Source organism: Erinaceus europaeus, chromosome 8 (assembly GCF_950295315.1).
Source record: "Erinaceus europaeus chromosome 8, mEriEur2.1, whole genome shotgun sequence".
Classification (NCBI taxonomy): Eukaryota; Metazoa; Chordata; class Mammalia; order Eulipotyphla; family Erinaceidae; genus Erinaceus; species Erinaceus europaeus.
The window spans coordinates 123449659-123465795 of NC_080169.1; the positions used below are offsets into that span (position 1 = coordinate 123449659).

The 16137-nt window shown below is 52.6% G+C and overlaps 1 protein-coding gene and 1 non-coding gene across 10 annotated transcripts in view; one reads left to right on the plus strand and one right to left on the minus strand.

Moving 5' to 3' along the window:
• Positions 1–16137, minus strand: part of KMT2C (lysine methyltransferase 2C) — a 146194-nt gene that overhangs the window by 58527 nt on the left and 71530 nt on the right. For 8 of the 9 annotated variants that reach the window (XR_009551263.1, XM_060196823.1, XM_060196829.1 and 5 more), the window contains 9 exons: positions 13886–14067; positions 13634–13798; positions 12087–12196; positions 11257–11322; positions 9990–10202; positions 6775–6903; positions 4524–4643; positions 2449–2579; positions 578–755 (listed from right to left, as the gene is read on the minus strand). Coding sequence is in view for 8 of the 9 variants with exons in the window: in XM_060196823.1 (XP_060052806.1) it covers positions 578–755; positions 2449–2579; positions 4524–4643; positions 6775–6903; positions 9990–10202; positions 11257–11322; positions 12087–12196; positions 13634–13798; positions 13886–14067 (1294 nt within the window). In the remaining variant the exon portion in view is untranslated. The remainder of the gene's footprint in view (positions 1–577; positions 756–2448; positions 2580–4523; positions 4644–6774; positions 6904–9989; positions 10203–11256; positions 11323–12086; positions 12197–13633; positions 13799–13885; positions 14068–16137) is intronic. The other variant, XM_060196824.1, reaches the window with a different exon arrangement.
• LOC132540091 (U11 spliceosomal RNA) lies at positions 2883–3015 on the plus strand. The gene has a single exon (XR_009551355.1). It is a non-coding gene; the product is annotated as a U11 spliceosomal RNA (small nuclear RNA).

The window sequence follows — 16137 nt, forward strand, 5'->3', positions numbered from 1 at the left end:
TTTTCTGCCTCCAGGAGCCTGGCATTCCTTAAAACATTAAGCCAGCTTTCCTGCTCCACCCTGCATTCCTGATACTTGGCCTATCTACATAATCATGGTTTTGCCTGAAAGATCCCCATCCATTCTATTCCTTTGATCTATCTTCTTTCTACCCTCAAGACCCTCCCTGCCTACAGGTTATTATTAATCCCACCAGTTAAAACTCTCGCAACAGTTGCTAAGGAAGTTCCTACCTTTCCAGTCCCTTTTGCCTTTCTCTGCCCCTTTCCTAGCCATTTCCATTTCCAACATGCCCCTTCTGGGTCTGCCCTTTAAAAGCCTTGGCTCTCTGATCAATAAAGAATCGAACTGTCTCGCTGCCATGAGTCTGTTCCTGAGTCATCTCTCTCGCGTTGCTGAGTGAGTAGCAGCGCAGGCTGGCTCCAGTCGTGTTCTCTCCAACACAGAGAGTATGCACCCGGGAAGAGGCACCCCTGTGCTAGCCTGGCAATGTGGGACCCCAGTATAGACTTCCGCGGTTAGCGGCAAGGGTGGGGACACCAGCAGGCGGAAAGCACCCACAGGCCACCAGACCAACCTTGAACTGCAGGCTTTGCCGGCGTCGAGGATGAACTGAGCAGCGGCTCCAAGGGATCCAGGAAGCTCGTGCTCATGCCTGTTGGGTAGGAGAGTGGAGCCGGATCTTCAGAGAGATTATCTGCATTTAGCTTGTGCTGCCTACTTGTGTCCAGAAGGTCTTTCCCAAAGAAGGCTTCCTGGGTAAAGAGAAGCACAGGCAGAAAGGGCCTGGCTGTGAAACTCCAGGGACAGCAGCTAAGCCAGTCCTTTCTGAGAAGGAGGCAGAGATAACAAACAGCTTGGCATTTACAACACAGGAACTAAAAGCTAAAACTAGAGAGAGATCCAGTCAACTCGTACAGACAGAGATTCCCTTTCCTCTACCCGTCAGGGTTCTGCGGTGTGAGAGCTATGCCCATACAGGCACACAGTCTGTCCGGCGTGCTACCAGTCACTGCAGCACCGCAACGAAGCAGCTCCGAATGAGGCCACAATCAGATCTTAAGTTTGTCACACGGAAAGCAGAAGGCCTGTGACCATGACCGGCATGTGCGACTCACATGCAGCACGAGGCCTGACCTCTCTGAATGAGTTGCCAGCGGCCTCAGCAGTCTTACATTATTAACTGACAGCCAGGCTGCACGATGAAGATCAGGGGGGTCTGGCAGCCGTGCTAGCCGCGTCATGTGCATGAACATGGGGGCTTGTCTGTTTGTCTGTCCAGGGACCACCCCCTCGACAGACCTTCTCTTCTGCAGAGACCAGCTTTTCAAACTGGGCTCCTTACAACGCTGAGATCCCAGACCCCTGCCGCGAGCTCCTTCTCGGAAACGGCGCCCGTCTCGATCCCCAGGAGCCAGCGGTTGGCTCTCCAGCAGGAGCCACGGACAAGGGGTGGTGGCTGGTTTCTGCACACCGACCCTCCGGCACACCAGCAGGCTAGGGGGTTGTTAACAGTCCATCCTGACACTGTGATTAAAACAAGCTTTCAATGTTACTGGGCAGTAAGTGCGTCTCACCACAACCAGAGACAACGTGTGAGCTGTCTAAAACCCTTTCACTCTGAGAACAAAAGCAGAAGCAAAAGCTGGGTCTCGGGGAAGCTCCGGCTGAGGAGATAGACTGTGGCGGTGGCGGCAGCAGCCAGAGGAATCGAAGCTGCTCGCCCTGCGTGTGACCAGACTCGATCCAGCCCCGGCCACATTCGCCTATGCGCTGGGCCTCCTTTTATTCCCTCTCTGGAAGAGTCGGCCCGGAATGGTGAAGTTCCAGACAATGACCCAAAATAAAGGACTCCTATATACAGGAAAGAATAGAAGGAGGGAGAGGAGGAGGAGGGGGAACAGGGGGGGAGGAGAAGGAGGGGGAGAAGAGACAGGAGGAGGAGGAAGAGAAGGAAGAGGAGGAAAAGGAAAAGGAAGAGAAAAAGGAGGAGGAAGAGGAGGAGGAGGAGGAGAGCAAAATGAGGAAGAGAAAGAGGAGGAGGAGAGAGGAAGAGGAGCAGGAGCAGCACATGCTCTCCCTCCCAGGACAGCCTGAAGCAGAGCGGAAGCTTTCACTTCCTCTGATGGCACAGGCAGGGAGAGGGGGGACCCCACAGCCCTGGGGGCTCCTCTGCCGCCCCACGGCCTTGCCTGGAGTGCCAGGACCCAAAGTGGGGGCGCGCCCGGCAAAGCACACACGACACCGTGTGCCGATTAAAGACAGCAGAGGCACTGGACAAGTCTCTGTCCACCAGAGATGCAGCAGCAGCAGCAGAGAACGGACACCGCCCGCAAGTCTGCCCCCGTCATGGGAAGACACGAAGCACAAAGCCGCCGCCCCACCCCGTGGCACGGTGAGCTTCCCGCCGCGAACTCAGTCCTTCGGGGAGGGACATGTGAGCATTACTTGTAAGTAGGCGGGGAAGGTCTCTTCGAGCTTGTTTTTCCTCTTCCGGTATCTCTTCTTTATTTTCTCGGTGTTTTCAGTGACAGAAATGGAGTCATCGGCCAGAGGGTTGGGCAGGTGCTCGTTCCAGCCTGAAAGACAGCCACCCGTCCCCCGTCAAGGCAGGTCGTGGCCGGCCGGCCGGCAGCAGACCCACGGCCGCCCTGTGTCCAGCTTCCCTGAGGAGTCCGGCACACACTGTGTAAGTTCGGGGTGGACGGGCCTGGGGGCAAAAGACGTTTCTGCCTCAGGCTCTGAGGCCCCAGGTTCCATTGTCGGTATGGCTGTGAGCCAGACGCAAGTAATATGAAGAGAGCTTTAATAACCTTTTTCACAGCAAAGAATCCCGAAGCCTATTGACTAAGTTTTTAGTACCATAAAAGAAATGTTTCAAACAAAAGGGTTTCTGTCGTGAGTGACACATGCAGGGGAGCCCGTTTGCTCTGTGTGTGAAACCGACATGGAGAGATTTCGGAAGCAGAATTTTTGTTGTTTGGGCAGCTGGTAATTGTTGGTCCCCATGCCCTTAAAAAAAAAGTTTCATATTATCAGAAGGAGGGGGCTGAGAGATAGCTGGCCTGGAAGAGCACTCACTTTGCCAGGCACAAGGCCCCGGGTTCAAGTCCCCAGCACCAAGTGGGAGCACTGAACACAGGTGAGGAATGCCCATGAATAGTGGAGTGGTGCTGTGGGGTCTCATTTTATGAGACCCAAATGTCATGGATGGCTTTAGGTGAGAGGGATGAAAAGAACAATATTCTGAACTAACAGAACTGGAACTATTTAGAAGGATGCAGAGAGAGCATAGCGGATATCCAAACAGACTTTCATGCCTGACACACTAGAGGTCCCAGGTTCAATTCTTGGCACCACCACAAGGCAGAGCTGGGCGGTGCTCTGATAAAAACAAAAACAAAACATTACTTAGAGAACAAAAACTAATGTCACTGAACATACTCCACTTTCCAATTAGGACTTCCACGTCATCTCAAGTCACACTGGAAACTTCCCCTCCCCAGAGCCCTGCCCCACTAGGGAAACAGGATGGGGGTGTGTGGATCCACCTGCAAACACCCAGGTCCAGCGGAGAAGCAATGACAGAAGCCACAACTCCCACCTTCTGCTCCCCATAAAGATCTTTGGCCCAGACTACCAGAGGGATAAAGAACAGGGAAGCTTCCAATGGAGGGGATGGAATATGGAACTGTGTGGAATTGTATCCCCTGTGATCTTATAATCTTGTTCATCATTATTAAATCTCTAAAAAAAATAAACAAACAAACAAACAAAAAAAACCCATAGTTGTAAGGGGCCGGGTGGTGGTGCACCTGGTTGAGTGCACACATTACAGTACACAAGAACCCAGGTTCAAGTCCCCAGTCCCTACCTGCAGAGAGAGAAGCTTCCGGAGTGGTAAAACAATGCTGAAGGTCTCTCTGTCTCTATCTCTGTCTCTCTCTCTCCTTTCCCTCTCAATTTCTGCCTCTGTTCAAACATATATAGATCACGAGTATATGAAACACAAGGTCTTCATCAGAACCAATGTTTAAAACTGAAAAGACAGCAATGCATTCTCAGTGGGGAGTGATGGCTGGAGTACCAGTTTCTCTGAGATTCTAAGTGAGGATGGGGGAAGACTAGCTGAATTTTGAAAACAGGATACAATTTTGTTGAAAAAAAAAAATTGCTAGAGTGGTCTGTCTCTGTCAAATAATCTAAACGTTTCCAGCTGTCTACACTGAGCTAAGGAAGGCAAAGGGGGTCTTTGTGAGGTAACTAGACCATCTTGCCTAAGTGATTCACTCCCCGACTTTCCCATTTTACACGAGCAAAAGGAAGCTGTCGCATAATCTCAGAGAAATATCGTCTATGGGCTTCAATAAACTCACTTATCAGCTCGACTGAGGAGATCTTACTCGGGGTGAATGGCGTGGACACACAGGCCCTGGGCCACTAAGAGGGGGCACGGCTGCCACTGCAGCACAACCGAGGACAGAAAGACAAAGGGACTGAGTGGAGCAGAATCGGTCACATACCATCATCCCTGCCAGGCAACTGCTCAGAAATCGAGCCTGAGGAATCTTTGCGAATCACAGATTTTTTGGTTTTTCCTTGCCCAGTTCGACTTCTTTGCCGGACCATAAATCCACCGATACCTGGACGAGAAAGAGACCGGGGGGGGGGGTGCGGGGGGCTTTGTGAGGAGCTAGATTCCCCTGGACTTTCACAGTCAGAGAAATCTCCTGACATTCAACATGGGCACCTGGAAGTCAACAGTCTTGGTTTGACCCAAAGGACATGAAGTCCAAGGCTTTGTCACTTCCTAAGGAGCCAGAGAAACCGCATGCCCATTCTCTTGTCAACAACGTCAGGAGACAAGTATGCTTATTTCTCTAACAGATATCCAAGAAAATACACAGAGAATACATGCTAGACTAGCGAGTCCAACAAGCCAACACTTCAGGTCAGTGTGCCAAGTGACTACGCCTGAAGGGCCTTAGACACGGGCTACCCCACCCCCACCCCTTGCAGCTCAGGTCACAGTGTTGGGGACCAACACCTGTCTGGTCAAGACTTGACTCGTGGGCCCTTTGGAATAGAACTAAAATAGGCCTACTAGCTCCCTACAAAACGGAGACCCCAACTCTTCATCGGCCTACTAGCTCCCTACAAAATGGAGACCCCAACTCTTCATCGGCACTATTCCAGCCTTTAGGTTCATGATTAGTCAACAATTGGCTTGGCTTTGTATCTTAACTCTCTTTTCAGCCACCAGGTTCCAGATGCTTCCATGAGGACAACCGGACTTTCCTGGACAGACGACCCCACCCATGTGTCCTGGAGCCCTGCTTCCCCAGAGCCCTGCCCCACTAGGGAAAGAGAGAGACAGGCTGGGAGTGTGGATCCACCTGTCAACGCCCATGTTCAGCGGGGAAGCAATGACAGAAGCCAGACCTTCCACCTTCTGCATCCCACAATGACCCTGGGTCCATGCTCCCAGAGGGATAGAGAATAGGAAAGCTGTCAGGGGAGGGGATGGGATACGGAGTTCTGGTGGTGGGAACTGTGTGGAGTTGTACCCCTCTTATCCTATGGTTTTTGTTAAGAGTTTCCTTTTTATAAATAAAAATTTTAAAAAACAAACAAAAAGACTTGACTTAGGCAAGTTAAATTCTCAAGGCATAGCTTCTTTGGCTATTAAAACAGGAGTAATTTGGGAGTTAGGCGGTAGAGCAGCGGTTAAGCACACGTGGTGCAAAGTGCAGGGACCGGCGCAAGGATCCCGGTTTGAGCCCCCGGCTCCCCACCTGCAGGGGAGTCGCTTCACAGGCGGTGAAGCAGGTCTGCAGGTGTCTGTCTTTCTCTCCCCCTCTCTGTCTTCCCCTCCTCTCTCCATTTCTCTCTGTCCTATCCAACAACAATGATGTCAATAACAATAACTACAACAATAAATAAATTTTAAAAAAACAAACAGGAGTGATTTAGAAGGAGGATTCCCAAAGAAAGGAAGGAGAAGGGTGGGGAGTGGGAGGTGTGGGGGCACATAACTATCAGCCCCCAGGCGGAATCTGCGGGGTCTAAAAGTTGACAGGTGGACAGACACTCGGCAAGTAGCTCAGGAAAACTCGGGAGCTCCGTGTCAGGATGGTTTCAGGCCATTTTTCCCTTCGCAAACAGAGTGAGCACATGCAGTGGATGAAGACAGCCTTGCTACCCACCCCAGGGTGGCGAGGGAAAAAAAAAAAAAAAAGAAGGCCTTGTCAGTGCTAGTGCTAAGTAGGCCTCACTGTGTCGCCCACTGAGTCGCCCCGTGCTGTGCACTTAGTCATAGCTGGACCTGTGTCTGTGCGGAGATGCTTTAAAGGAGACACCTGTCACAGGAGACGAGACCCTGCCTCCGGGTATCGACACCCGTGCTGTGAGCCATGAATACCCCCCGAAAGTTTTTAAAAAGGAACTGAAAAAAAGATGAAAATGTTAGTAAGTGAAATGTCGAAAAGGGAAGACTTAGTGGAATATGCATCAAGTGAAAACATACAGATGTCTTTTAAGACTCCAAGTATCAGTAAAAGCCAGTGTGACAAAGTGCTTAATAAAATCCCGCGTCAGCCTTTGGGACAAGGCTCAAAATACTTGTGAAGGGACTTGCCACTTGAAAAGCACAGTCGGATAAATGGCCCAATTTTTGAATAGAGACAGTTTAGAAAACTCGTTCATTCTGAAGACTGTGTTTGAAGGCCTCAACGTTCTCCTCAGACCATGGCGACATCTGGCCCGGCACCACACCTGGTCTGTACGGCTTCCTCTTCCTCTTCTTGACGCCCTCGGCTCCTTCTCCTCCCTTGGTTTCCTCGCCCGCAGCTTCCCGCTCAGGACTGGATTCTGACTTTCCTTCACAGTCCATGAGCTCTCCTTCTGGAACGAGCAAACACAGGTCAAACACAGGTCAAAGGGGACAAAAGACTCAGAGCTCTCAGATGCGCAGTTGCTCCATGACAGAAAACGCTGAGCCATTCTGACAGGCTGGCCCCACTGGGAGGGAGGCCTAGACGGAGAGCGGCCAGGCGGTGCACACGGCCGAGTGCGTACGCTGCCATGCTCAGGGACCTGGCTTCTAGCCCCGCTCCCCACCTACAGGAGGAACACTTCAGGAGTGGTGAAGCAGGTCTGCAGGTCTCTCTCTCCCTCCCCCCTTCCCTCTCAATTTCTGTCTGTCCTGCCAGATAAAGTGAAAGGTGAAGAGATGCCAAATGTGCAAAGAACTCCTGGCACTCACTGCTGGGTTCCCAGGACCTGCAGCCTCAGACACCAGGAAGGGGTCCACATGCAGATGACACTCAAGCCCTCAGAAGTTGGCCTGCACTGAAGCTTTCCACGGCTTCTGGTCTGGGGCCCAGTCTGTCTCTCGCCCAGAACTCTCCTCTGACTTCCAACCGTGGCTACAGCTGGGTTTCAGCGAATTATGGGAAACTCTATCCAGAACTAGACTACTGCTTGAATCTTCTCATTTTTATTTGCCACTAGGGATTATCTACGAATCCACTATTAACGGTGGGCATTCCCCCCCTCCACCCCACTTTCTGCAATCTTATTTGGTAGGACAGACAGAAGTTGAGAGAGGTGGTGGAGAGAGGGAGAGGGAGAAGGAGAGGGAGAGGGAGAGGGAGAGGGAGAAAGAAACCGGCAGCCCTGCTGCATAGCTCTCGAAGCTTTTACCCCTGCGGGTAGGGAGCGGGGCTCGAACCCATGGCCTTGAGCGTGGTAATGTGTGTACTTGGCCCCTGAACTACTAACTTAAGACAAACCCTCTCCCTCCTCGTGGTCACCCGCCATTCTCTAAAGACATGAAAATGTACCTTGGAGAAGCCATAATTCTAAACAGCTTGGAAAATTTGTAATCTCTTTTTTTGCTGAAGAAAATCAGTATTCCACATCTCTTCAAGATCTTCTCTTTCCGCTCATGACCATGTCAGCCCACGCTGGGCTCTGTCAGCACCCGCCTGTCACTCCCCACCTACAGCGCCACCCCTGCTCAGCACTCCCAACCACAGCCCAAATGCTCTCTCTGGAGCTGTGTGACACTTTTCAGATCATGACTTGACTTACTGATTTTTTTTTTTTTTTTGCCTCTAGTCAAGAGAAGAGGACGTTACGGACATTCATTACTGAAGCCAGATACTCAACACCTGGGTCTCCTGAGTCGGCTTAAACACTGGGGTAGTGGACCAGGAAGAGGGCTCGGCACCGGGCCAAGTGCTACCCCCCCCCCCCCCCCGCCATTTCCCTGCTAAGTTTCCAGGAAGTCAGCAGCTGGCAGCACAAGGAAACCACCCAAACACAGGTTGTCCTGGGAACTTGCCCAAACAGAGGCGAGAAAGCACAATTTACCCCAAAAAATACATAGTCGAAGCTTCCTTCAAATGTTCACTTGGCTTTTTAAAGATTTATTAATTCGCTCATGAAAGGGAAAGGAAGGGAGGATCAGAGCACCGCTGTTTTATGCGATGCTGGAACTGAGTTTATTTACCTATCTATTTATTTGCCTCCAGGGTTATTGCTGGAGCTTGATGCTGGCACCTGGCGGCCATTTTTTTCTTTCTGTTTTATTAGGACAGAGAGAAACGAGAGAGGAGGAGGAGGAGACAGAGGGAGTAAGAGAGACAGACACCTGCTTCACCACTTGTGCAGTGTCCCTGCTGCAGGCAGGGAACGGGGGCTCGGTCCCCGAACTCGGCACTGTGCGCACCTGCCAGCTGCACCGCCCCGACTCCAAGCTTCTTTCTCCCGCTTGAGAATCCGACACTTGATCCGCTGTTCCACTCCCAGGCCCTCCCACCAGATCTTTAATCCCTCATCTTTTACTTTAAGATGAACAAGACCATCAGCCTGGCCACAACTTTCTGTTCTTCACTTTTTTATCAGGCAAGGAATCATCTGATGGCGGCCTGGGAGGTGTCACAGTGGGAGAGGCGCTCGACTCTGACGCCTGAGGGCCCCAGTCCAATGGCCACATGCCACATGCCAGAGGGAGACGCTCCGGTTCTCTCTCTCTCTGATAACTATTTTAAAATAAATGTTTTTAAAGGAATCACCTCATGCAGAGAGTATAGCGTAAAAAAGAGAGCACAGAAATAACATGCGGAGGCTGGGCGGTGGCGCAGTGGGTTAAGCACACATGGCACAAAGTGCACGGACTGGCAGAAGGATCCCGGTTCAAGCCCCCGGCTCCCCACCTGCAGGGGAGTCGCTTCCCAGGCGGTGAAGCAGGTCTGCAGGTGTCTGTCTTTCTCTCTCCCTCTCTGTCTTCCCCTCCTCTCTCCATTTCTCTCGGTCCTGTCCAACAACAATGACAATAATAATAACCACAACAACGAGAAACAACAAGGGCAACAAAAGGGGGAAAAATGGCCTCTGGGAGCAGTGGATTTGTAGTGCAGGCACCGTGCCCCAGCAATAAGCTTGGAGGAAGAAAAAAGAAAAAAAAGAAAAGAAAAGAAATAACGTGTGTGCGACCAGGCGCGCCACCACCCAGCCCCAGAGCGAAGAAATCAAAAAGCAATGCGAAACAACAGACTCTGTAGAGAGAAAACTTTTCTAAAGAACTGTTTTGAAGTCCTCTGGAGGGGGATCAGGCGGTGGAGCACCTGGTTAAGCGCACACATTACAGTGCACAAGGACCCAGGTTCAAGCCCCTGGTCCCCACTTGCAGGGGGAAAGCTTCATAAACGGTGAAGCAGGGCTGCAGGTGTCTCTCTCTCTCTCTATCTCTCCCTACCCTCTCAATTTCTCTCTGTCTCTATCCAATAATAAATAAATAATAAATAAAAAACTTTATATTAAAAAAAAAAAAATCTTCTGGAAGGTAGGATACAGGGGAGAGAACCTGACAAGGCGAGGTCTTAGAAAGGACAAACGTCACCATGAGCTTTTGGCCTGAGCACGGGCCCCAGACAGGACGCGGGAGAATGGGCTGTCCCGACGCCGTCCCGGCTCTTACTCACCTCGGGTGTCATCCATCTCCCCGTCCCTCGAGTGTTCGGACTGGAAGTCCGGCGGGGTCTGGAGGACGGCCACACTATTCTGATTGATGATCTTCAACTTCAGTTTCGGTTTGCATCTCTTTCTTCTTGGAACGGCCACCGTGAGGCTCTGTAACTGAGTCATCCCTGACTCGGTCAAGCACACGCCGTCCTGGGTGTAGGTCTTGGGCGGATCTAAAGTGAGGACACCCCAGGGATGCGAATCAAAACCCCAACTTTGTAATTCTGATCGGCAAGCGGATAGCGGGGGGAAGTTCGAGTTCTACAAAGTCTGCATAGACAGTCAATTCAAATGTCCATTTTCACACACGCAAAGGAAGCTTTAGGAAGAAAAACACAGACACCAAAGGCAATGCTTCAGCTAAGTGACTGTGCGCCTGCTCTGTGTCTCCACGGGTGCTCGGGCAGCAAGGTGGGAACCCATGCACAGAAGCTACCTGGAAACCTGAGTAGCATTGTGTGTGACCACTTAGGGAGGCTAAGAAAACATCTAGCAAGTTTTAAAATGTACAAAACTACATTGAGAATAATTTATGTACTATCCAAACACTTGTATCAGATGATATCAAATAAAAGTAGGTTGCAGGATGAGATATAATATTGGGTGTGGGGGGGAGACAGCATAATGGTTCTCCCGCTTGAGGTTCCAAGGCCCAGACTCAAATCTGTGCACTACCCACAAGCCAGAGCTGGAAAAAAAAAAAAAAAGGATAATACGAATAAGAGATTGTGCTGTATTAATCGCCCGTCTAGGCTGCTTAGAACAGAAACGTGGTGACAGACAGGTTCACTTGATTCTTTTGGAGTCTGTGTTGGCCAACGACTTAGCACAGTAACGTTAACAACAGAAGCGCAGCAGTGTCGAGTGAATGATTATTATTATGATGTTATCATTATTATTTACCAGAGCACCGATCAGCTCTGGCTTATGGTGACGCAGGGGATTGAACCTGGGGCTTTACAGTCTCTGCACAGCCACTATGCTCGCTCTCCCCCACTACCCGAGTGAACGATGAGTTTAAGAGCAGTTATCTCCCCGCCAGCTTGCCGAGGCTTTCAGGAATACTGCGCCTCACCGACACTGGGTCCAACAGTCATTTTGTGTCAAGCACAGAAACGGTCACCACCATTGTGGGACGTGGACTGAAGGGCCACGTGGCCAAGTGGGTTAAGTGAAGCACTTATCTGCTGCGTGGAGAGACAGGCGGGCAGAGCCTCTGAGATTTACCTAGCTCTCTCACTTTTGTGATGATCTGGGCTACAAGTGAAGAGTCACAGCAGTCTGAGGAAGGCACTGAAACAAACAAACAAACAATCCATGAGTTGTCTGCAACGGGCAGCGTGTACGTTAAGGTTTACGTATGCTGGAAGCTTCTATCTCCCTACCTGTCTTACAGAAATAAAACAGAACAGAAAAAGAGAGCTCGAGGCTGTCTTCTAAGCCGAGGAGAAGCAGGCGGGGCTGGGAACCCAGCAGGATGAGACAAGGTAGCGAGTTTATTACACAAATTGCTAATACCAGGCGGCTTACAGATTCTGCTTGTGGATCGACACTGATTGCTAGAATGCGGGCCTGCTTCCTTCGGATAAGTGAATTGCTTTAGTAAAAGCGTAAGAGTTAATTCTTAGAAAAAGACTTGCTCGAGGGAGTCGGGCGGTCACGCTGCGGGTTAAGCGCATGTCGCGCGAAGCGCAAGGACCGGCGTAAGGATCCCGGTTCGAGCCCTCGGCTCCCCACCTGCAGGGGAGTCGCTTCCCAGGCGGTGAAGCAGGTCTGCAGGTGTCTGTCTTTCTCTCCCCCCCCCCCCCGCATCTTTCCCATCTCTCTCCATTTCTCTCTGTCCTATCCAACAATGGTGACATCAATAATAACAACAATATCTACAACATCAATAAAAAAAAAATAGGGCAACAAAAGGGAAAATAAATAAATAAATAAATAAATAAAATAAAAAGACTTGCTCGCAAAGTCAGAGGGGCAGACGTGAGCCCCACCAGGGGGTAGCCAGGGAAGGGGCAGGTGGCAGGGGCCAGACTGGCTGCGGGCTATTCTCTTACCATTAGAAGTAGGCATATAGGGTCTGCACATGCTACAGTCAAAACCAAGGTCTGCTACACTTTCTACTTCCTCCTCGGTGCTCAGGCTTTGACACGCTGCATGCGTCCATCTAGAAAGATCACATTCGTCCGTTTCAGCAAGTGAAGCACTCTGACAGGGTCCCTTTAAAGACAGCAGCTGCACCTGCAGATGTCAAGGCCCCAGACTGCGGTGGCCCTTCCGTCAGTCCCCCTCTAGCTACCCACCGGTCCTCCCGACCAGCCAAATCTTTCAGAACTCGGAGGAGAAAGGAGGAGTGACAACAGACACCGGGAGGTGAAAGTGGCTGGATTAGCTGTCTTCTTTCCTCCCTTCCCTCCTTCCTTCCTTTTTTGCCTCCATGGTTATCGCTGGGGACTGGGGACTGCACTACAAATCCAGTTTCTGGAGGCCATTTTCCCCATTTTGTTGCTCTTTGTGTTGTGGGATAGGACAGAGAGAAATGGAGAGAGGAGGGGCAGACAGAGAGGGGGAGAGAAAGACAGACACCTGCAGACCTGCTTCATGGCTTGTGAAGCGACTCCCCTGCAGGTGGGGGGCCGCGGCCTCAGACTGAGACCCTTACACCGGTCCTTGTGCTTTGCGCCACCTGCGCCTGACCCTCTGCGCTTCTGCATGGCCCCCAACTATTTTCTGATCAGTGAGGTAGAGCGAGGAAGCTGGCCAGAGCAGTGGACGGGAGTTCCAGGGGTCGGCTGCCGGGGCTGTGACGTGCTCCAGGGCTGAGCACTCTGCTCCGGCCAGAGGAAGGGCCCACCCTCGCTCAACAAGAAGGCAGCTGGGCTCTGACAGTCCCCAATGCAGGCTGGCTCGAGACCCCTGACAGAGCCCAGGGTGAGGGTGGGCTTTAACATCTAATACCTCCAGCCCTTCTCATAGGGAGACTGTTCTAAACTCCGCAGGCGTGCTCTACCGCACACACAAAGGTGCCTTCTAGTTTCAGGGGCTCTGCAGACGCTCCAAAGGTTCACACAACAACAGCATTAACGTGGGGCTGCGAAGGACGGCAGGAAACTCGAGGGTCTCTAGCTCGCCGACAATGGGAAAAGCTGCACCTACTCTCTGATGTGAACAGGGGGCAGGCATGTGCCAGAGTCCCTGAGGCTTCTCTCCAGAGAGTGAGGCTTGCGAAGGACTGGGTGGGAGAGGGGACGGGAGAGGGGGAGGAGATAGGGGACAGGAGAGGGGACTGGAGAGAGGACAGGAGTGGGGGCAGGGAGAGGATGGGAGAGGGGACAGGAGAGGGGACAGGAGAAGAAACAGAGAGGGAGTGTGAGAGGGGACAGAGAGGGAGAGTGAGAGGGGATGGAGAGGGGACAGAGAGGGAGTGGGAGAGGGGACATAAAGGGAATGTGAGAGGGGACAGAGAGGGAGTGGGAGAGGGGACAGAGAGGGAGTGTGAGGGGGGACAGAGAGGGAGTGTGAGGGGGGGACAAAAAGGGGACAGAGAGAGAGTGTGAGAGGGGACAGTGGAACAGAGAGGGAGTGTGAGAGGGCGCTCAAGCACCTGTCACACTGGCGGCACTGCAGGATGAGGTCGTCCTCGCGGTAGCCACGGCCGCAGACGGGGCAGGAGGCCAGGCTGGCGCAGGGGGCGCACTGCGTGTAGTTGTTCTGCCATTCGCCTCTGAGGCCGGCGGAGGTGGCCCCGCAGTGGCGGCACCAGACGCACCTGGAAGCCAAGAGCCCGCGGGTCAGCGCTCAGCGGCGAGACAGAGCGGACAGGGAAGGACGCCAAGGGCAGCTGGGGAGCTGGTACCATTTGCACTTCCAGCCGCCCTTGGGCACCGTCTGCAGCGGGGGGTCGAGGCAGTAGGTGTGGTAGCTGATGTCGCAGTCGTCACACAGCAGCAGGCGCCCGGGGTCGGTGGCTTTCCCGCAGGCCTCGCACACGGTGCACTCCAGGCAACGCCAGCCTTTGCTGAGGACCACCCTGCTGATCTGTGAGACAAGCCGCGAGCGGGGGTGGGGGTCAGCGAGGGCCCACGCACAGACCCGGACCAGGGGCAGCGCAGGTCTGTCTGCCTCAGTTCCTGGGCTGAGCCGCGGCTTTTCAACATGGGCTGACGGGGTGTCAGGAGGTGGGGCACCGGGTTGAGCCCATAAGTTAGGATGCACAAGGACCGGGGTTCAAGTCCCCGGCTCCCCACCTGCAGGTGTCTCTCCCCTTCTTTATCTCCCCCGACTCCCTCTCAACTTCTCGATCCTATCCAAGAAAATAGGAACAAAAAGGAAAGGAAAAGATGGCCATCGAGGGTGGTGGATTCACAGTGCTGGCATCAGGCCCCAAAGATGACCCGGAAGGAAGGAAGGAAGGAAGGAAGGAAGGAAGGAAGGAAGGAAGGAAGGAAGGAAGGAAGGAGAAAGAAAAAGAAAGAATGTAATACTAAGAATCTGTTAAAAAAAAAATCTCAAAATACTAGGGTCTAAAGGTCACAGACTATCTGTACTGAATGAAAGCAGAACACGGAGTACACACAGAGTGCCAAAATAACAATTCAGATCGCGAGGAATAAGAGCGTCTAAAAACTACTGGAGAGGAAGATACACTGAACAAAGGCACACAGTCAAACAGCGCCCAGCTACCCGCCTCTCGTTCACGGGGCCTCCTGCGCGCAATTCCACAGCCCCGGGGCCAGGCCCCTTTTTCACTCTTTTTTACACCAGACACATGGAGACAGAGGGCACACAGTGCCGCCGCACGAGAAGCCTGCCCTCCCGGCACCCGGATGTTCCCATGGGGACCAGGACTTATCAGCCCGACTTCTCACGTGCTGCAAGGTGTGCGTTCTACCAGGTGAACCTCCCACCTGGCCGACTCTGCGTGCTGAGAGGGAGGACGCGCTTCCCGCTCCCTGAGCAAAGGCTTTCCCAGGTGCTATTCTGGACCCACCTCGTGAGAGAGCACCTCGTTTAGGTAAGAAATGCGTTTCCTGAATGGAAGAGATGGCAGGAGAGAACCGGAGAAATGGAGAGAGGAGGGGAAGACAGAGGGGGGAGAGAAAGACACACACCTGCAGACCTGCTTCACCGCTTGTGAAGCAACTCCCCTGCAGGTGGGGAGCCGGGGGCTTGAGCCGGGACCCTTACGCCGGTCCTTGCCCTTCGCGCCACACTGCACCCACCACCTGACTCCCACCCAACCTCATTTTTATTTCACGCTTTCAGGATGGGGGTGGGATGAGGTGAAGGGAGGAGAGAGATGCCTGACTGAGCACTGGTTGCCACCCAGAGCCCCTCATCCTGTCCCACGTCTGCTACTGTGACCACTCTACTGATGTCTGGAAATTAGCCTTAGGAAGCCAGAGACACTCTGGGGAGTGTCAGCTGCAGCCATGCACACATGGCCCACGTTCAAGTCCAGGCCCCACAGGGAAACTCTGCTGGTATGGTGTCTCTCCTTCTCTTTCTATTTGAAGGAAAAAAAAAAATCAGCCCAGAGTGGCAAGGAGAAGAGAGGGAGGAAAGGGAGAGAGAAAGAGAGAGAGAGAGAGAGAGCTTGCTTTAGAAGAATATTTCATTTGCCCAAGTGGAGTAAAGGGCTCAGGGTGGGAAGGAAGTGGTCTTGGCATGGCCCTGCGCACTGTGGCTTTTCCCAGACCCAGTGGGCTCAGGTCCACGGCACTGCTGACTGGGACTCGCTGTGCACGACCCCCCAGACGTGCGTAAAGCCCAGAGCCTGCTCCGCTCCCGTCACTGCGGCCATGCGGCAGGCGGCAGGCAGGCTACTGTGTCCTGTTTGTGAAGTTCACCACCCTGGCTCTGGAGACGATGACGGTGCACGGAACGGCAGTCAACCTTTATCACACTCACAAGCCAAATCCTGCGGGCTCCACAGTGACTCCCAAGTGTGTAAGGGCTCCACAACAAAAAGTCTAGGATGGCAGCCCCCGGGGGGGGGGGGCATTTTACATCGATAGAAGACAGAAAAAGTACACCTTCTGCAGAGTCCAAAGATACGGCATCTCTAGCCCGTCACAATAAAAACCTGTTACGTTCTAAATGATCAGG